Below are 21,237 nucleotides of genomic sequence, written 5' to 3'. Positions count from 1 at the left end.
TTTCGGACTAGACCAATTAAAAGGGGCGGGGGGCTCTGCGGTCAAACTTGCCCCCCCCCCCCACCCCCCCCTTCCTACTGGTGAACCCTGCGCACGCCTATGACTGCGGCATGCTGTTCTTTAGATGTCAGCGGACTACTTCGGCACCATTAATTCTGACATTTGAATTGTTATACTCTTCCTCATTCTTTCAGTTTTGTTCTCCTTCATTAATCTGCTGTCGGCCAGGTACTGCCATTGAGAGCCCCACGATACTTGGTATGTCTCAGACATGTACGTCTGACGTTATATACAACAGTTCAAATAAAATTTCATGTCTGCTGCATGCTTGAAACAGATTGCAGTTTGCATAAGTTGAAGTATTCATCACTGATATGATAACGAGGTTCCCCAAAACGCGACTACACCGTAAACTTGCCGTATACCGAAGTTCTCGTTACCTTTATTTGTTACAGCGTTACGGGACGTCAGTCTAGTGGCTCTTGGTTCACAAAATACAGGACTGGAAGAGGGAGAGACGCGCGCTAGGTGAACCATGCACTGGGCAGTGACCTGCTTCCTGCTGTGCGCCACACTTACGTCACCGGCGTTGCTGGCAACCGCTGCTGCGGCCAGAGACGGGGCCCCTTCCGGAGAGCTCACGGTACAGGACACTGTGAACGAGGTACGTCCTCTGCAGATCACACTTGTCGTAGAAGACAGCGCGAAACACATTTACCCTTCGCACGAATTTTTCGCATAGGGCTTCCTGTTTGTCTTCATCAGACCACCGCGAGGCCAAGACGACTTCCACTAAATCCCAAGCTATGATAATTCTCAGTACCAGTTGGTCAGTCAGTTGCTCGCTCACTGCCAGTCAGTCAGTCATTCGGTCGGTCGGTCGGTCGGTCGGTCGGTCGGTCGGTCGGTCGGTCGGTCGGTCGGTCGGTCGGTCGGTCGGTCGGTCGGTCGGTCGGTCGGTCGGTCGGTCGGTCGGTCGGTCGGCCGGTCACTCACTCACTCACTCACCCACTCACTCACTCACTCACTCACTCACTCACTCACTCACTCACTCACTCACTCACTCACTCACTCACTCACTCACTCACTCACTCGCTCACTCACTCACTCACTCACTCACTCACTCACTCACTCACTCACTCACTCACTCACTCACTCAATCCATCAATCAATCAATCTGAGCTTTGCTTATAGAGAAACAAAGACAGAGGATTATATAAAAAAAGAATAAAAGAAGGATCCAGGACAGCATGAAAAATTCAACAACGCATCGAATACTGAGAAAAAAAATGGTAACTATAAGAATATTTCCATCAGAAGCTCTATACAGCAGATGGAACCCCTATGATCGACCAAACAAAACCAAAGTAACAGAACATAAATGAGTCCTACGTATATTCTGAAAATGTCAATCCCTTTATCATGATCCGTCTTTCACTGTGTTATCTTTGCCTTGGCGCTACTTCTGTTCACTCCAAACAGCGACTGGTTGTTCTTTCTAGCGCTAACGAATTGTGGGCCCTGTAAAAGGGACATAACACAGGAGATGAAAAAGAAAACGAGGTTAGTCAGAAGAAAAAATTGTGGTTCGACAACCTACAATGGGGGACAAGGGAGCGAGATCGAAACATGAGAGTGAAGCGAGAGCACCGATTTGATAGACTTGGTGGTCAATGTAAAAGGGCCCCTTTTATCTTCTTGACAAGTAAAATCAATTTTCGCGTACGCTATAAACAACGTTCTTTCTTTGGTAACTGCAATAAACGTGCGCCATCTGACAAAGAAAGTAACTATGAACTTATCCAAGGTATGTTTTTCTGTGTATGTTCGTCGCTTGCTTATCGCTGTTTTCGACCATTATGAACAATCAACTAATTACAGACCGCGTAAAGGGAAATGTGCAAGATACTCACAGGGTCCCTTATGCATTCGCCTAAGATGATTCGAAGGCGAAAGCCATCTTCTTCTTTTTCTTCTCAGTTGATGTACTAATCCTCCCCTCCGAAAGCTTTTTGCACCTAACGGGGTCTTGCACTGCCTCCAGGATCGTGGGCATTGCAAGCATTCACCACCTCGCCCGGTTTTGCACAGCCTCCGTGATCGGCCCACCTTTGACCAAGCGACGACGTCACGTGATGACGTCACAATTTTTGGTGATCTGAGACGTCATGATAACGTCATGTGGTGGCGTCATCACGTGATGATCATTTCTGGCATCAGTCGTGTTGACGCTGCCGACGCAAGACGCCGACGGTCAATTTTCGCGTTTGATGAGGCATTTTAAGGCTTTCGCCTTAATAAACAAAAGCGCGCAAACGGCTGTCAGTTACAACGTCCAGGCGGCCCAGCCGTCATATTTGTTGCCCGCTTAGGGCCAAATTCCAACGCGGGCCTGATGCCAGTGTTAATCACAGACAGCAGGGTCATGTTGGTAACATGATTCGTTACGTGATTGGTACCATATACGTGCCGTGCTGGCACCATCTGCTCAAATGCACTTTTAACACGAAAGTGCTTTATGCCGGGGTCCACCAAGTACATCCGTCACGGATATGACGTTGATAAAATGGACGCCAACGGGTAAGAAAGAAAAAAAAACAAGAAAAAGATACCCCGCTGCGAATCGAACCCACGACGTTGCGGCCGCGACGTCGTGGGTTCGATTCGACTCGACCGACTAAACTAACTCGGTAGGTGCTACACACGGCGCGAACGCGCCTTATATCTTTCACACATTCTCTTTCACGGCGGGCGGAGCGGGGCGGTACCGCCGTCTGTGAGATGTGAAAAGAAGTAATGCTTCACGATCGACACTTACTAGCGCTTACTCCGAGATTGCACGCGATATCGGAGGTCATGGTTAAAGCGTCCCGATACCAGAGAGGTAGACTGGGTGCGCTGGCGTCGCCGAGGCACCCTTGACGCAGTTACGTTCTCTGCCTTTGGCTTCGTGTTAGCGTGCGTCGGCTCATCGGAGTAGTGCAGCTTCTACGTGCACCAACGAGATTTCTCCGCCGCCGACTGCTTCAATTGCGAGAGCACCGACTAACAAAACTGCTGCAATATGCGTTGCAGAAAGGACGCGATTTCGACGGGCGAATGTCGTGCCTTGGTGGAGCGAGAGCAGCGCCTGCGAGACAGAGGCCAGCGGGACGCACACGTTTGTGGCTCAGGCTACGAACCTCTACCTTCCGTGTTGCTGAAGCGCAGTGTGTGTTATGTATGCAAGAGCACAAGCGTCAGCTACCCATTACTAGAAAGCGCACACCGTGCCGTTTCTCTGCTTAATTGACGACACTTTGAAGAAGTGCATACCGGGTACCAGTGTTGATTATGAGCTTGTTGATGTCATCCTTACGCGGGATTCGCGATTCACTGTGTCCAAATATATGTTCACAACGTCAGCTACCATAACGGTTTAATAATGATCATGGGCGTTAGCCGTCGCGATAGAGACATGCTGTCAACATGGGTGCATCCACGTCAAACGGTGCTCTAGCTGCCAAACACGAATAGACATTGTACAAGCTACTTCTACACAATAAGCACTACTTCTGTGAAGACACGTTTCACTTTCGTGTTATACCGATTCCTATGACGGAGGGATCAGCCATGTTTTTTTTTCCTATTAATATCAGCCGTGCACTGTAAACAGAGCAACGTCATAAAGATACGTAGCTTGCTTTCACGTCATGCATATGGCAACCATTTCTTTTTTAACTTATTTTCTACTTTACTTTTTTCTATACTGAGACTTTTAACGTACTGCTTCATTGCAGTTTAACGTGCCTTATAAATTCAGCATTTAATTGTCTATTTTCACATATCTTCTTTCTTTTGTGGTGCTACGACTACAGAATCAGCTATTTATTATTTCAAGCCCTTTTCTTGTGCATGTCCCTCCTGAGCTGAATTTGCACTAGGTCAAAAACAAATATAACTATCAAGTAGACGATCTGACGAAATCTCGTACGAAAGAGACTGTTTGGGGAAAGAAGTAACAGACGTTGACCCAGTCACAAAACATTTGTTTTTCCTAATAGTCGACGTTTTAACCCTTGATTGTTCACATTGAAGGAGAAACAGGAGGTGAACGAGATTGCATGCTGTTGAGTATAGATGACGTAAGGTGCGCACCAAGTCGCTGGAATCAGATTGACTACATACAAGGCCCCATTTCAGTGTGGCCCATCTTAACTGACAGCTGTAATAATGCTTGCGATGCACATATTTCGTGTTCCAGCAAGAGCTGTAAATCAAGCATGCGACATCGTCACGGACGCACCTGTTTCGTTCAGTGCGGCTAATAAAATTTAGTTCTCGTGTCGCTTACACCGACACCAAAAGTCACTCTAGAGCTGAATCGCTGAAACTCGCGGCTGTTCATTGAGTTCCAGGCATCATCGGCACCAGGGGCGTAGCGGGGGGGGGGGGGGGTTGGAGGGGTTCAAACACCCCCCCCCCCCCGAAATTTTTCAGTTTTGCTTGCGTATAGTATATACACGCGCACATACAAACGCACGCACGAACATACATAAAGTATGGTTGAACCCCTCCCCCCCGAAAAAAATTTCTGGCTACGCCCCTGATCGGCACCCATGCACGTGTAATGCGTCCATGTGGTGTGCAGGTAGCTCACGTGACCTCGCGTGAGCTGCAAGAACGCTATCGTGAACGTGAAGGCCGCCTGGCAAGTGACAAGTACCTTGGTGTCGTGTATGCTATATATATCCCATGCGCGCAGTGTGATTATTAATACATCACTTCCCTGCCTTATCCCTTTTGTATTCCTCCCTTCCTTCGTAATACATCACTGAAAGTGATAATCCTGGAAGATCGTTAAAGCAGCATCGGTACGGCATTAACAACCCCGACGTGGCCTGTAGCGCCCTTGTGAAACATGCTGTTTCCACACGGGTCACCACATTGGGCGGAACATGCAACGCCTGCGTCAATACAGGAAAAAAGGAAATGTGAGTCAGTGATGTTATCTTGAGTCACTTCATATCTAGACAACGGCGTTAATCTTAATCCCGTATATGCCCGCACCATACATTATGTACTAAGCTGCACATGACGCCGCTTGCTTCGTTTTGCCTTTCATTGTGAATGAGGCTCCCGCGTGGGGGTGGGAGCCGCTTTTAAAAGAAACATTTTACTTTGCTCGGCGCTTGTCGCTACATTTGCCATCGGACGAATAAGCAGACATGTGACAACCATGTGCGCCTAGATATTTCCCGTTATTTGTGTAGCTATAAAGCGGCGCCGTTGCTATCGGAATTCACGGGGCGAATTTAGGCACTGCAATTCAGCGCCAGTTACTCTGTATCGTGCTGCATCACAATTAGGTCCGGATGAAGTCGCGAAACTTTTATTATTTCTGAAAGTTTTGTTCTGAAGTCCCAGCTTTGGCCTCGCAATAAGCACCCGAAGTTATCGCGGATTTCATACTCTAGATAAAGAATTCCGATGAAGTAAACCTGAAAAATGTTAGCTTTTCATAAATATCATGCAGAGCGTAGTGTCCCTGTGTATGCTCCCTGCGGGAGCGTATGGAAGGACACTATACGCTCTGCAAGGCTATATACGCTCCCACTATACGCTCGCACTGCGCTCTACAGGGCTGTATAGGCTACCTGTGGTAGCATATACAGGGACACTACCAGAGCGGAGCTGTCGGCAATAATCGTTGTAAATATTCGCGGCGGCACAGCGAAGCCAGGGTTGGAGGCTTTACAAGTGTTCAGACCGTCTATTGTACAAACCCAACTTTGTCAACTTCGCATAAATTTCGGCAGAATCAGTGAACGTGCATGCACGGCCGCATTCACTGAACGAGCGCTTGCGTGCCTTGCACATCAGGTTCACCAGGTGCTGCCGGTTTTCGGGCGCATGCTGAGGCCGGCTCTACAGTCGGCGCTGGATCTGCTGAGCAGGCACGTGAGCTACAACGTGTTGGGAGCCCTGGCCGTGCTGCTTTCGAGTGTCGCTACGCTGGTCTTCTGGTTCCCCGGTACACTCGGTTACGTCGGATTCACACCAGGTGGGTGGATGGACTCTTAGAATTTATAATGTCGAAGTAATATTGTTTACTTCGCATGTAAAAAAAAAAAAACTAACTACCGGACTGCTTATCATGCGCAGCTACTGTAATCCAAAGTTTGACGGCAACCTGTGTGGCCTGAGAGGAACACATTGCGAAAGTGAACACCTACCAAAATAAGTACTAAAATTTGATGCCGTTTCGGCTCCACATTCGGAAGTCTTGTTCACAGATGTGTGAACAAGATTTGTGAACAAGGCTCCAGTATGGGGAGTCGAAAAGTCCATAAATTTTAGGGGCGAAGCACCTTAGGGTCTCGGCGTGTCGGCGTGCATCGTCGGCGTCTGCTGTCGCGGCGTGCATCGCCGTCTGCTGTCGCGACGGTTCAGTTTGCTTGAGCGCAAGAGAGGGCCCCACCGCCTCAGCGCTTGCCGTGTGGGCGAGAGGGAGCGAACGGCGCGCGTTGACTATGGAAACGCTCTTTCAGCGATGAACGCTGAACTACCAGCTCGCAAGGAACGAAAACTCTCCTTCGCCCGCGAGAGACAACGCCGACGCAGGCAGCGTCTGCTAGCGAGTTTCTTGATTGAAAAAAACTGACTGGCTCGCGCTGCACAATCGTTCACCGGCCACCCCGTATATATAGGCACTGGATCTTGACCTGCAATGTGGTGCCGCTGGGAGATTTCTCTCGTGCGTAGTTGAACAATAAAGATTCGCAGCGTGCACGTTAACTAAAAGCGGACTGCGAGTCTCTGTGTCTAATCTTTCTTCTGTCTGTCGTTGTCCACCAGCAGTGATTTTGCTGTGAGAAACACTGGCCCGCACTGCATGCTTCGCCCCTCCACAGGTTTCACGTTAGTGGAGTTGAAACACCCTTCCCTACATGCTTCGCCCCTCCCCATTTTTTTTACTTCTTCTTTTGGTCGGCGTACAGATTCCCGATTCTCCAACATGCGTATGTACTATGTAATAAAGAGCTGGCTACATAACCTGAAGTTTTCCTCACAAATAAATGTGGAAAAAGTAATGAAGTAGTTTTTTTCAGTAAAATAAAAACAATAAGCCTCGGAGATTCGCGGTTTCGATGAACAAATCATTTAAGAAAGCAAAATTTCGATCTCAAGTAAAAATGAGTTCTCGCTTGCTTTGTGGTAGAACCAGAGGTTTCATTTTATATCACAAACTTTTAATGGTAGTCGCAATTAATTAAGGTAGCTCCTAGCAAAGCGGCCCCACACGCGGGAACGAATGGCGGTGACTGGGCAGTTTGTTGAACGCCTCATATCGAGAGAAGTCTCTCCAAGCAGTCACTTAAGGATCGAAGAGATGTGATGATACAGTTAGCTTCAAAGGCCAGGTATGCAAACATGCACGGTCCTCCACAACATTACGAGACAAAAAGCTGCAGCTTAGATATATAGTATATGTTGGGCACCAAAAGAGCTATAATACTGAAGTCAGGAAAAAAATTATTGCGGGCTTACAGGTGAAGACCATGAAGCACCGACACCGAAATGCAATTAACTTTCTCTTTAGAAGCCATCGAAGGTAATTTTCGAACCAAGTGAATAGCTTTTACGCGACCCGCGCGCCAGATGGAGGCGCCAGCAATACTTCCGTTCTGTGCTGCTTGTTTGCGATGACGCCGTTTGATGATGTAGGTACAAATTATTGCTTACGGTAGACACCGTGACGACGGCGCCCGCGCGACAACAGTGACGTGACATATTACATCGACTATTTAGGTTAAAATCACGCAAATCCCAAGCACACGTGGGGTGAATCTACAAGGCGATATGGCGCCTATAGAAAAAGCACGCACTGCGGACTTCTGCGAAGTATAGAGTCCGCAGCCTTTTGTTATACCGGCGTTAAAAAGCGGTAAACAAAAAAACTGAAGAGACATATAAACCGCCAGGAGTGTACGGCTATGGAAGTAGGGAACGAAATGACAGACGAATGGCAGCCGGGGTGAAGGCCGACAAGGAGGACGGCGTGCACCCAGCCAACTGCAGAAACTCAGCTGTGCACCACAGCAGCAACACATCACGGCATGTAAACCTCCAGGCACCAGGAACTCTCGCGACAGAAAACACATTGCTCAGTGAAAAATCCCCAGGGAGACGAACTTTCGACCACGAGAAATTGTGGAAGAGCCGAATCTGTAAGCGCCGCAAAGAGAGTCATATTTAGTGTGTCTAGTCAGCACGACCCTCAGCAGAGAGACAGACGACATAAAAACACAGATTGGTTAGTACTAACATAGCATAAGAACAATAAAATTCATGCAACACTGTATCAAGCTGCATTCATATTAGTGGGTATAAGTTTGCGCATAAGGGGCGAACAGTGAAACACACACGGCTCAAACACATACGCCTTGTGTGCTTCATCGCTCCTTGTGTCCCTTACGCGCCACGTCATACCCGCGAATGGCATAACAGCAGGCCCAAATTTGCTGTATTCGTATATGTTTGTATATTTTATAATCAATGCATTCTATCTTGTTTTGCTTTGGATGCCTACACTTGTACCTTGATATATCCTAATTCCACCCTCCTGAAATGCCTCTTGGGGATAGCAGTATCTGTAAATAAATGATAAATAAATAAGTAAAGGAAAAAAGGGAAATTGTAAGGGCTCGTGATTTTCATTGTTAGACACCCTATTAATGAGAACTAACAGACAATAATTCCAAGGAAAGTATAGGTAATGTTATGTGTTGTGATTATGATATACATGTGAAGAAAGTAAAGTGGACGAAAAGATAACTTGCCGCCGGCAGGGACCGAACCTGCGACCTTGGAATTACGCGTCCGATGCTCCATCTGCCGGCGGCAAGTTATCTTTTCGTCCACTTTACTTTCTTCACATTTATATAATAATTACTACAAATAACATCCTCTGGCATTATTGTCTGTTAGTTCTCGTTAATATTGTAAATAAATAAATAGCAAGCTTAGTGTTTTATAGAGAAAGAAAGCGCAGTGACATAGATATATCTTTAGTACAACTATTGCTACATACGAGCTCTTATTAACATCCGAAAACCAGCCGTGGTTGCGTTACTTAACAGGTAAGAGTCGCGCTGTCAAGCTAGAAGACGTGGGTTCGATTCCCCACCATGGCGGCTACATGTCGATGGTGGCGAAGCGCAACAGCACCCTTGTACTTAAACTCAAGTACATGTTGAAGAACCGCAAGTGAAGATTTGACATTTGGTTTATTTCACCACAATCGATACATTTATAACAAATATGAAGAACAAGAAGAAGGCAAAAATGTCGTAGAAGCGTGAACTGTTGGGCTAGTTGGTGAAACACGCTTTGGTTTTGAAGAGCGCAAACTTGTCGATGTAACACATCGACGAAAACCGTGGACAGACAGGAAGGACGCTCAAGGAGCGTCCTTCTTTTATTTTTTTTAAGTTCTCATTTGCAGAGAACAATGATGTGCTGGAAAACAGACAAAAGCATTTTTGTGAGTTTCAGGAAAACATGAAAGTTTGTGCCCATGCTTGCATCAGTCCACGCCAGGCAGTCTGAAATGGGTTCAGAATTCCCATCATTTTCACCTACATTTTACGGCGTCGCCCACTACCACATTCTACGATTTATGACGTTTACAAAATGCTGTGTATGCTCGTCACGTGGCTTCTGACGACATGAATAAATTGACGGAGCACCGACTACCATTAAGCGTTCCGATTTCATTGTCATTGGAGTTCGTCGTTTTTCTATGCTGGATTTCCAAGCTATTATATCTTGATTACGTACCGAAAAGCATTCTTCCTGCATAAGAACTTTTTCTTCATTTTTCAGACTCTCTACGGTATACGTAGATGAAGTGTAAGCCCATGCACCACAGGGTAATTTGCTGATCGTGTATCCTATCGCACATTGGGAACGACGACGATAACAAACAAACAAACAAACAAAAAAGGACAAGATAGAGTAGCCATTCCCCCTGCGCAATACAAAGTGTTAATATTCAATTTAATTTTTGGTGCGACCGACGACGATAAATCTTTGTTGCAGTAAATTGACAAATTAGGGGGTGGGTCAAGAACTCGGCTGTGTAATGATTTACCACTCTTTCATTAAATATGAATATTCATATAACAAAAAGCAAGCAAGGCGTGACTTGTAAATCATAGAGCTAATTTAGAGCTCTTTTTTAAGTGCGAATGCACTTTATAAGCGACCCTGAATCCGCCGTCCCATAGCAACGGCGCGAGGAGCGGAGAGGAGCGTCTGTAGCAACGGCGCAGCGACGTCACGCCCCACGTGACTGCGCGCGCTCCGCCCTCCGCTCCGTGGCTGCGCGCGCCCCGCGCATTGCCTGTGGTGATGAAAGCCGGCGGCGAGACGCCGAACGAAAGCGTGCGAAGCGAGCCGAGCACCCCGAAGCCGATCTGGCGCGGGGATGCGTGAGCGAGCGCGGGCCCTCGAATTCGATCGGCCGGACGCGCGCTTCAAGCGAGACTTCCTGGACCGCAGCTTCGGATATAGCTGCGCGGTGTGCGATCGACTGTGGTTCGACAACAACCTGAGCCCCATCTCGGGCGTGCGCAACGCCGCCAACAAGTTGAACACGTTGCGGGTTCTTTGGAACGAGTTCGGAAGACAGATCATCATCATCAGTAAAAGTGCTTTGCACTTAAAAACGGCCAGACGTCCGTGGGTCGGCTGGCGCGTGCTCTCTCGCTGCCGTCTCCTTCGCTCGGTCTGCAGTTTAGTCGCGCGCGCCCCCTCATAGCATCACCCCGTGCTTCGCACTTCCTCATACTCCCCTTCGGGGAAATGCGGGTTTTTTTTCTTTAACGTAACTTATTCTACGTAAAGTGGTCCTAAACCACCCTTCATGACTGTTGGAAACACAAGTACAGTGGAAACTAGACGCTGCCGTGAACGCCTCAGCCAAATCTTGCAATCGCGCGCAGCATGAAGGAGTGTTTACAAGCGGAGCGCGAAGTTGCCACTTATCTCAAGAGCCCTCAGTGGCCCGTCCTCGCTCTCTTCGGAGATGCCGGCGGCTGCTGTATGTCGTCATACAGAAGATCGCTGCTATTGGCCGATAACTGACATAAACCAAGGGTGCCGTGTGGATTAGATGCGATTCGTGCCACGTGGTGCCGACACGTGCCGGCACCGCGCTCAATAGTGTGCTAAAATTACACAGTACCTACACTATCGCGCACCGCAATCACAAACAAGGGGGGGGGGGAGAGCGATCGCGGTTTATGACGCGCGCTGACGTAGCTTTTTTCACACTCTATCATCCCTCCCCGTGTAGCTTCCAGCGCGCTCGTCGGCACGAAAGAAGAGTGAAAGTGCTCGAAGCGTGTGATAAACCTTTGTAACTCCGCTCGTTCTTCAAGGATTCGAAAAAAAAAATGAGCGGTGATTGATTAGTGAGGCAATAAACTCCGATTAGAGGTCATTCGATGGTTCCTTGAAAAAGTGGCTCAGGGGTTCTTTAAGCTCGTTTTGTCGCTTTGTTGAAGAGCTGGGACAATATTGAGCATCAGATTAGATTACTTATGAGCATTTTTGTTTTCTATTTACATTGATATCCTTATCAAAGGAAATTCTGTGCTCCGTCGCTTGAAAAAAGAGTGATTGTTCCTGTTATATATGTGCATGTGAGAAGAGTTTCAGCAGTTGAAGACGCTTAAGTTATGGAAAACAACTCAAATCGCCTGCGTCAGTAAGATTTAAAGTCTGCAAAAACATGCAGATAGTTTAAAAGTGTATGAACTTGAGCTTGTTGGCATGGTTTCGTAATCATTACATGAAACAGGGCGGACAAACGGGACACGAGAGATAGACAAGACTTGGCGCTCTAATCATCAACTTGATATCACCAGGGGAGATATGTAAAACATGTCAGAGCAAGCACTGTTATATCTTTTGAAAAAAAAATGATCTAAAGGATAATTTCTCACCTCCCGTTTGTTGCACGAAGCCACAAGGAAATTCATACGGATTTTTAGGAGTCTTGTCTGTCTTTACTGTCCCGTTTGCCCGCGATGTTTCCTGTTATGCAGATAGTTATGGAGACTGCGCACAAAACTATAAAATGTAAATATAAGAATAATTCACGCATAGATTGAAGAAACTGGATAAATTAGAATTCATGTGAAAACACGTTCACATGATGACCACAGGATGACCGCCGCCGTAGCTCAGTGGTAGAGCATCGGACGCGTTATTCGAAGGTCGCAGGTTCGGTCCCTGCCGGCGGCAAGTCATCTTTTCGTCCACTTTACTTTCTTCACATTTACATTCTAAATACTACAGATAACACCCCCTGTACTTTCCTTGGCGTTATTGTCTGTTGGTTCTCATTAATATTGTGTCTAACAAAGATAAACGAGCCCTTGAAAAATCATAGCTTTCCTTCATTCATTGCGAGGGTCTCGTCCTGGCAGACTTAATGCCTTCAGGTAGTATGCGAGGGATTATTGGTCAGCTGCCAACTCGTAAAAAAAAAAAAAAAATCACGTGCTACGTGACGCCAAGAGGCAAAAAAAAAGAGTGTTCCACACTCGCCGCCATGGCTGCGATTGGCGCTGACTAACACTCCTAGGTTTAATCAACATATATACCCCAGAAAGTGGACGGGAGGATGACCGCCGCCGTAGCTCAGTGGTAGAGCATCGGACGCGTTATTCGAAGGTCGCAGGTTCGGTCCCTGCCGGCGGCAAGTCATCTTTTCGTCCACTTTACTTTCTTCACATTTACATTCTAAATACTACAGATAACACCCCCTGTACTTTCCTTGGCGTTATTGTCTGTTAGTTCTCATTAATATTGTGTCTAACAAAGAGAAACGAGCCCTTGAAAAATCATAGCTTTCCTTCATTCATTGCGAGGGTCTCGTCCTGGCAGACTTAATGCCTTCAGGTAGTATGCGAGGGATTATTGGTCAGCTGCCAACTCGTTAAAAAAAAAAAAAGAAAGATCACGTGCTACGTGACGCCAAGAGGCAAAAAAAAGAGTGTTCCACACTCGCCGCCATGGCTGCGATTGGCGCTGACTAACACTCCTAGGTTTAATAAACATATATACCCCAGAAAGTGGACGGGAGGATGACCGCCGCCGTAGCTCAGTGGTAGAGCATCGGACGCGTTATTCGAAGGTCGCAGGTTCGGTCCCTGCCGGCGGCAAGTCATCTTTTCGTCCACTTTACTTTCTTCACATTTACATTCTAAATACTACAGATAACACCCCCTGTACTTTCCTTGGCGTTATTGTCTGTTAGTTCTCATTAATATTGTGTCTAACAAAGATAAACGAGCCCTTGAAAAATCATAGCTTTCCTTCATTCATTGCGAGGGTCTCGTCCTGGCAGACTTAATGCCTTCAGGTAGTATGCGAGGGATTATTGGTCAGCTGCCAACTCGTGAAAAAAAAAAAAAAAAAAGATCACGTGCTACGTGACGCCAAGAGGCAAAAAAAAGAGTGTTCCACACTCGCCGCCATGGCTGCGATTGGCGCTGACTAACACTCCTAGGTTTAATCAACATATATACCCCAGAAAGTGGACGGGAGGATGACCGCCGCCGTAGCTCAGTGGTAGAGCATCGGACGCGTTATTCGAAGGTCGCAGGTTCGGTCCCTGCCGGCGGCAAGTCATCTTTTCGTCCACTTTACTTTCTTCACATTTACATTCTAAATAATACAGATAACAACCCCTGTACTTTCCTTGGCGTTATTGTCTGTTAGTTCTCATTAATATTGTGTCTAACAAAGATAAACGAGCCCTTGAAAAATCATAGCTTTCCTTAACACGTTCACTTGTCAATGTAATGCTCAACGTATTGTAATTGCTACGCGTGAAGCTCTGACATGCTGATTTAAGCTCGGTATACTTAACGCGAAGTAAATAGTATCGTTTCTGATGCGAAGTTAGAGCGGTGAACATAAAAAAAATCAGAGAAGTTCTAGCCTACTATTGTAGCAATTAAACAATAACAGAAAGCGCATGCCGTCGCTTGTTCTTTTTTTTACATATATATGTACTTCAAACATCCGAAAATAACGGTCAATATTGTGTCTATTTCTAACGATGCACCAATATCGTTTGGCAGTACACGATAGCAGAGCATCACAGTTATGTAATTGAGCTGCACCTTCCGAATTCAGGTTGCAAGCAGAATCTTGAAGGAAGCGAGTCATTGCCGATCATTTCGAAGCGTGCTAATAAAGATAGATTCTCTTTGCTCCCCAACAGTTCGGGGTCACGTGGGTTGAGCAGAAACGTAATGTGTGACGTCATACCACCGTCCTACAATTTCGATAAAAGGAAAAGTACGGCGTCGCGCTGCATAAGTATCGCTATTTTCGGGAAGGGGAGGCAGTAAGGTAAGCAAAGCAGTAACTATTTCGCTAGCATCACCGCAGCCAAAGCCAGGGTCGACAATGATGTGCCGTTCTATCAGTGGTGTCATGCGTGACGTTTCTGCCCAGGTCACGTGACGCCGAGCTGTCGTAGTGCAAATTAACTCTCCCGCTAACAAACTGAGAGGTGCATACCTCGTTTATTCGTTTCTCACTTTCAACTTCATTGCACCTTTCACAAGTGCACGAAATGACCCCGTTATGACCACAAGTCTTGCCGGTGCGCTCACCATGTTCCTTGGGCCAAGGGTGGCGCCTGTTGCTTTCTACGAGCTTAGTTTCCAAATCGCTGGAAGGACTTTAGTTATGCGCCAATGCATTAGGGAGTTTTTGCTTACGTCAGAGCTAGAGCACCGTTTACGTGTTGTTTGCTCCTGCGTAGCTGGGGTCGTGTGGCCGGCGGTGACGCTGAGTAGCACGTTCCGGCCGCTGCCGTACGTGCGACTGGCTGTGAACGTGAGCCTGCTGACATCGGCTCCTGTCGCCATGGAAACTCCCGCCGATTCCTCGCCCCTTCCCGTGGCCGCCACGCGTCGCAACGGTCAGATGCGTATTTCTTGCCTCGCACGACGCTCTTGATTGCCTCTCACAAGCATGGTTCATCTCACTCACTCTTCTACAAGCATCTTTAACTGGCGCAAAATACATGCAGCTGCTCTTCATTCTGCACAAAATGTGCAAATGCTGCACTCAGACGTTATGTAAACAAAATATTCGGCAAGAAACAGCTCAGTGAACCGGAAGCGCGAACATACCTGCTGTTAACTCCGCGTATGCTTTCACGGATGCCTGTCTCAAGACTTCGTGCATGGGCCTTTAAAGATCAGCGCATGCTGAAACCTCCTTTGAACCTTAACAACCATATCCATGACATTTGCCTCTCTTTGAAGGCAGTAGGCACATGTTATCGTGGGAAACGTTCATTCCCTAAATCCATTCCAACATCACCACGTGGTGTTTTGTAGGTGTGGTATAGGCTACCTGTACCGATGTTAGCCATGCAACATAGCCCATAGCTTAGCACCTACTTCGTGCTACAACACGCTTACAACACGTTTGGAAACATCGTCAGAGGTTACTGTTTACTGCTAACTGCACTTTGCTGGTTCTCTGTGTTCATCGAAGTGGTGGTGCCAGAAGGACATGCTCCCAAGGAAAGAGTAAAGTGAGCCTCAATAGTTGGTTGGTTTGGTCGACGCCTGAAAATGCATTTTGCTATTGCTCAGGTGGAAGGGATTTCCTGAAGACCGCAAAGAATTGGAAAGCACAGGTCGGATAGTAGTACGGCTCCCCTCGTGTGGCTTCACGCTATCAGCCCTGGGGCGATCCTTTGCGATGGTTCCCCAGCTTTGCGGACCGCTGCGCCTCTGCGGCTTTTGTGCGTTTGTTGTTGGTTTGTGGTGGCTTTGAAGTGTAAAGCGAATAAACACCTTCAGTTAATGGACTTGTCCTTATCGTCACTGGCCTGAAGACGCCGTGATGTAACTCAAGGCGAGGTTAGGGGTGGCAGCTCTTAATTCTGCGGTTGCTGGGGAATTGTTTGCGACAGACTATAGGGTTGCCAATGGTGGCTACTTTTCGCCAAATTGGCGAATTTGAGGGGCCCGTGGCGACCTAAAATTATGAATGGCGACATGGCGAATTTTTGGCGATTTTCGGCTTAGGTCTTCACTGAGTTATACATCCTAAGCTCAGTGTCTTCCGAACGAATGAGCGGCAGCATTCTCTGTATCTTTCTTTGTTTTAGACCCAAGAGTAGAATGTGCACATTACGCGTCATTCTGCATGTCCGTCCTGTAACTCGTGTGTATCTCCTCAATTCATCTAGAGGCAGGAGGTACGCGAACGTCCCCCAGAGACATTCTAGCAAAATGTAAACCGCGAGGGGGCAGTGTTTGACTATAAGTTAATAGCTTTCGGCGCTTTAAGCTTCTCTAAAGTTTCGCTTCTGAAGGGGCTGAAGGTTCCGCCCATTTGTTCCGTCAAAGCTCCAACAGTTCTGAATAGCTCGGCGACTTATTCACTGTTGCGCAGTACCCCCAATTCAGCTCGTAAAGACTGTTTTGGAATAGCGAAGACAGGTGGATACATGGCTGTTTGTGCAATAAAAAATTATTTATTCAGGCATTTTCCACTGCTCTCGGTGAGCGTGTGCAATGAAAAAAATTGCTATATAACATTTTACATTGCCTACCCGTTCATTAATAACGCATCGGATTGACGCGTGTAGATATAAGGGACTATAAGAAAGGGCCGGTGACGTCCTTTATCATATTAGTTCACACTGAAAAGGTGTAAGACTCACCAATGATTGGTTCCTGTAAGAATTCTGTCGTCTTAGCTTCAATAAACCTTTTAATCCTTTTAATTCATAATGTTCGCGTAAAGCTGGCTACAAACAACGCTTTCACGGTTTTCGCCCAATGTTTACCACACTTCTACCTTAACGAGCGGACAGGGATGGAAGGATATCGTGAGTGTTTCATTCATTCACCCTTGTGCCACCACGCACATCTTGCGGCTAGTCGGAGAAGCAGCACCATGCACTCCCGTGGTGAAGCGGGCCATACGACTGGCATTGAGAAACGTCAACTATAATTTAAGGGTCCTTGGATGGTATTGTATTCTACGGGGCTATACGTGAGAGGAAATTTTTATTACTAGGTATGACGCACATATCTAGAATGGCGACTTTTTTGGCGAAATTTGTAAAAAAATGGCGACTTTTGGCGACTTTTTGCTCGTCGTTTGGCGACATTTACTCGAAAGTCAGTGGCAACCCTGCTATGGAGTTCTGTCTCTAGGTTCACTAGAGTATAGGTTCTTGTCTACCAGTTGAAAATATTTCTCAAAGTCTCGTCTTGTACGCGCGCACATTTTTTTACAATAATGCCCAACGTGCAGCTGCCACCTTGAACATATGCATACGCGTTGAATCTGTTTTACTGCGATAACAATTATATGGACACTCTAGACGGGTTTTCGCCGTCGCCGTAAAGTTCTGTACGAAGTCCAAATCGTTAACATCGCTCCGCGCATCGTATGTTCTACCCACGAGCCGGTGACGAACGCGACTGAAGCAGAGATGAAAAAAGCCGGTCATCTCCGTCGCACAGAGTGCGCAGGGATATAACATCAACCCGCGTGTGAGGCCTGCCGTCGATTGATCCTCAATTGGAGAGGAAACCACTTGAGGAAACCACTTCAGGAAATTCCATCCGTCTTTCGCCTGGCGAAGGAGCATGAAGGGGCGCTGGGAAAGGGGTGGGTGGAAGGCTGCGTCGCTCTAGCCACAACTGCGAACTTCCATCACAAAGGCGGGTTCGCTAGCGCTGGTGCGCGCGCTATCTCGGCAGGCATCAGCAAACGGCCCGCTTACTTCGAGTTGAGACGACAGACAGTATGAAAACTAGTTCGCTCCCTGCAGCGGCTGTAGTCCCAAGCTTACACCAGCGTTTTGTGAATTTACGCGAGATCTGATCCAAAAGAGTTAGCTTCTTGCCTTACTACGTATACAACATTATAATTTGTTGCTATCGCATCCATTGCTTCGCTCCTGTGGCGAAACTGTGATTTCTTTTTAAATCACAGAACACATGTGCTCATCGCTATTGTTGATGAAAACTTAACAATATCATAACGCATAGACTTTACATTACAGTTGAAAAATGCAATGTCTGCCGCACAGAATGGTAGCAAGCAACCTTACACGCCACGCCAGTCGCAGAGCGAAAATCGCAGCCCATATGAAACGAAACCGCCATTAGCGGCGTTTGCAAAAAGACCGAATAGAACGAACGGAACGATTTCTTTCGTTGCAATCGTGGCATGCGAAATAGCCTTTGAGGCCAACGGGCTGTTTCACATGCTGCGATTGCAGCGAAGAAAATCGTTCCGTACGCAATGTTCGCAACCGCCGCGGCGGTTTCGTTTCACGTGGGCTGCGAATGGGCTGCGACACTGCGATACGCTTCTCTTTGCTTCTCTGTGATTTCAGTGCTCCTCGAATTTGACACTACGTTCCTGCTTCGCGACAAGGAAAGGGACAATTTAGAAGCGAAAGGGGGTGGTGCCTTGTGTCACGCCATACGTCTGGTTTTGGACTGAATGTACTATGTAGCCAACTTGCTTTGCCAGCGCTGCGACGGTTCGATCGCCTCGGTCGGATGCTACCTACAGGGTCGTGCAAAAGCGCGCGTTTCCCCGAAGAATCTTTGCTCCCCCTCATGCTCGATATGTGCTGTCTCTATCACCAACCTCGTGTCCAAATCTTTATGATTTATATAAGCCATACTTCAATTGTACTATCATCAAAAGAAGCGGCATTCCTTGATGATAACGAATTCTCGCAGAATCTCTTGCTTGCGAAATTTTCCCACTGCGATAAAAGTTGATGTATAGAGAATATTGAAGGCTTGACTGTTTATCGGCTCGGTCGCCGAGCGTCTGCTGTTTGTTGTTCTTGTGGCCTCAATAATTGACTACGTTCTTAGTTCCTGTTTGTCGCATGAGACTGAATTCGTGTTTCCCGGACCTTCGGCTGATAGTAGCGCCATTACAAGTCCTGTCAACAAACATTTGAGTACTTTATTGTCTACCTGAGAGCGATATGTGAGAGCTACTGTGGTGTTAGCTTTTTCTGCCGCCCATCTACACACTTTAGAAAGGAGACAGGGGTGGAAATGAGCGATCATACCGTGGCAATATCCTCTTCGTTCACAATTTGTTCCTTTGCGCAAATGTCTCTATTGCTACAGGCTGGTATGGCAACCGCAGCGAGGACAGCGTATCGGCTCGCTTCGATGCCGTGCTGAAGCGCTACAATGTGGACCCCGACGCCTGCCTCAAGGTGGCCATGTGCTCGGTGGGCCGCCTCGGTGCAGACGCAGGCGACGGCCACCAGAATAAACAACGCCGCCAAGCTGGCCCTGTCGAGGTTCTAGACTCCATGCTCAGGGTACCTTTCACGATGTACTCTGCAACAGCCATCCACTAAGCTATCCACTAATCACCACTCCACTTCGATTAGTTTCAATTTACGCCGCAATTAATGCAATACCGTTAAACACAACAATTAACGTCCTTACGCTTTCCTGGCCTAACTGTCACGTTCGATTAATCTCCATGTTCAAGCATGGCTGCGATAGTTCTGTGCTCTACTGTAGCGATGGCCATTGGCATATTGCGGACTTACGCTTTCAAGTAAAAGCATTGCACCATATGCTTCTCCGACGTAACATTAAAATGTTTCCGACAGCATGACTATAAGCGCATGAGTCAAATTAACGAAAACTTGGCAATGATAGTGCCACGCCCACTTCTTGTCTTGTTTTGATGTATTCGGGTTTGACCGGCAGGGACGGTTATCAACGCTCGACGCTGTCCGCGAAGTAGTGTTCTAGAAGCGTCGCGATTGTAGTAGATCGGTTTGTTAAGATTGCGCCCCGCACGCGAATGTTCCAGCTTTGTAGAGATAACGCCGCCACCAGCGATATTGCTGGAAAGTTCGATAGCGCCTGTATAAAAGCCGACGCGCGTGACCGCTTGTCATTGATCGACGGACGACGCCCTGTTCGCCGCTATCATTGTACAGCGTGTATTGCTGTGTTCTAGTTTCATTTTCCGGCCACAGTTCGGCCAAATAAACAGTTTCAACCTGCAAAGGCGACTGCTGTCTTCGTCGACGTCACGACCACGCGACATCTGGTGCGGTGCTGCTTCCATGATCCGGACGCCACCGCGGAGCGCTGACACAAGCCCAAGCCGCGAAGAAGACGACTCTAAGGTCATCCCGGATCCTCGAACCAGCCGCCGGCAGAAGGGACTACACCAGAGTACGGGCTCCTTCCCGAAAACGCCAGGCAGCGAAGACGTCACATCTACCGCCGAGACGATGACACCCAACTGCCACCTACAACGGTAGTGATGCACAGCCAAGGGAGCCACCAACTTCCGTGGATCGTCTTTTGAAGACCCGAGAGCTGGCTGGAGACGTACGAGCGAGTCGCCGCTTCAACCACTGGGACACTGAGAGAAGCTGCGCCACGTCTACTTTCTACTTAGAAGACGCCGCGAAGCGTGGTTCGAGAACCATGAATCGAGCCTTCAATCCTTGACCTCATCTTCGGACGACGTTCCTCAATACCTTCGCTAGCATCGTCCGCAAGGAAAAGGCCGCCTTTGGCTGGAGACCCCGTGCAGCTGCCAAACGAAAACGTCACCATCTTCACGGGAAGATGACTCGACTTTTCCGTCAGCCGACGCTGCGATGGCGGAAGACAAAAAGTTCGCCTGCTCATGCGGGGTGTCAAACAAGAACTTTTCGCGGGACTTGTTCGCAACCCGCCCACGACGGTCGCCGAATTCCTCACCGAGGCTACGACTATTGAAAGACATTGGCATGCGGACGAAACAGTACAACCTCGCCGCTGTCCTCCGAAGTGCACTCACTAGCCACCGACGACTTGCGCGAAACCATCCAAGCGATCGTGCGGGAGGAGTTGCGCAAGCTGTTACCTTCGCCGCAGCCTCAAGTAGATTCCATCGCCGACATTGTCCCGCGAGAAATCAAGAGTCACTGGGTGTTCCTCAGCCGGCACCGCCGCAGCTTCAAGCATGAGTTATGCTGCTGCAGCCCGACGCAACTCCCCCCCTCCTCGCCCGCGTCATGACGAGCCGCGCCGCCCCAGCAGTTCCGCCGCGAGGCACCACCGCCGCCCCTCGACGCCATACCGCCCGCCAGCCGGCCAGCGATACACGCCGAGGAAGACCGACGTTTGGCGCGCC

The 21,237-nt window shown here is 48.0% G+C and overlaps 2 protein-coding genes across 13 annotated transcripts in view; one reads left to right on the top strand and one right to left on the bottom strand.

Annotated features, from left to right (window-relative positions):
* LOC119375196 (GRB10-interacting GYF protein 2) overlaps nt 1–21,237 on the bottom strand; it is a 676,837-nt gene that overhangs the window by 459,468 nt on the left and 196,132 nt on the right. The gene's annotated exons all lie outside the window — the stretch shown is intronic.
* The window catches only part of LOC119375652 (uncharacterized), a 29,582-nt gene continuing 8,532 nt past the window's right edge, over nt 188–21,237 (top strand). Inside the window, exons 1-4 of one of the 2 annotated variants that reach the window (XM_049420376.1) lie at nt 188–258; nt 456–664; nt 5,863–6,043; nt 19,209–19,387. In XM_049420376.1, the coding sequence (XP_049276333.1) occupies nt 536–664; nt 5,863–6,043; nt 19,209–19,387 (489 nt within the window). In that variant the 5' untranslated portion in view covers nt 188–258; nt 456–535. The remainder of the gene's footprint in view (nt 259–455; nt 665–5,862; nt 6,044–19,208; nt 19,388–21,237) is intronic. The other variant, XM_049420377.1, reaches the window with a different exon arrangement.

Source organism: Rhipicephalus sanguineus, chromosome 11, assembly GCF_013339695.2.
Source record: "Rhipicephalus sanguineus isolate Rsan-2018 chromosome 11, BIME_Rsan_1.4, whole genome shotgun sequence".
Taxonomy (NCBI): Eukaryota; Metazoa; Arthropoda; class Arachnida; order Ixodida; family Ixodidae; genus Rhipicephalus; species Rhipicephalus sanguineus.
The sequence above is the reverse complement of the archived record's forward strand: the minus strand, read 5'-3'. Positions and strand labels throughout refer to the sequence as shown.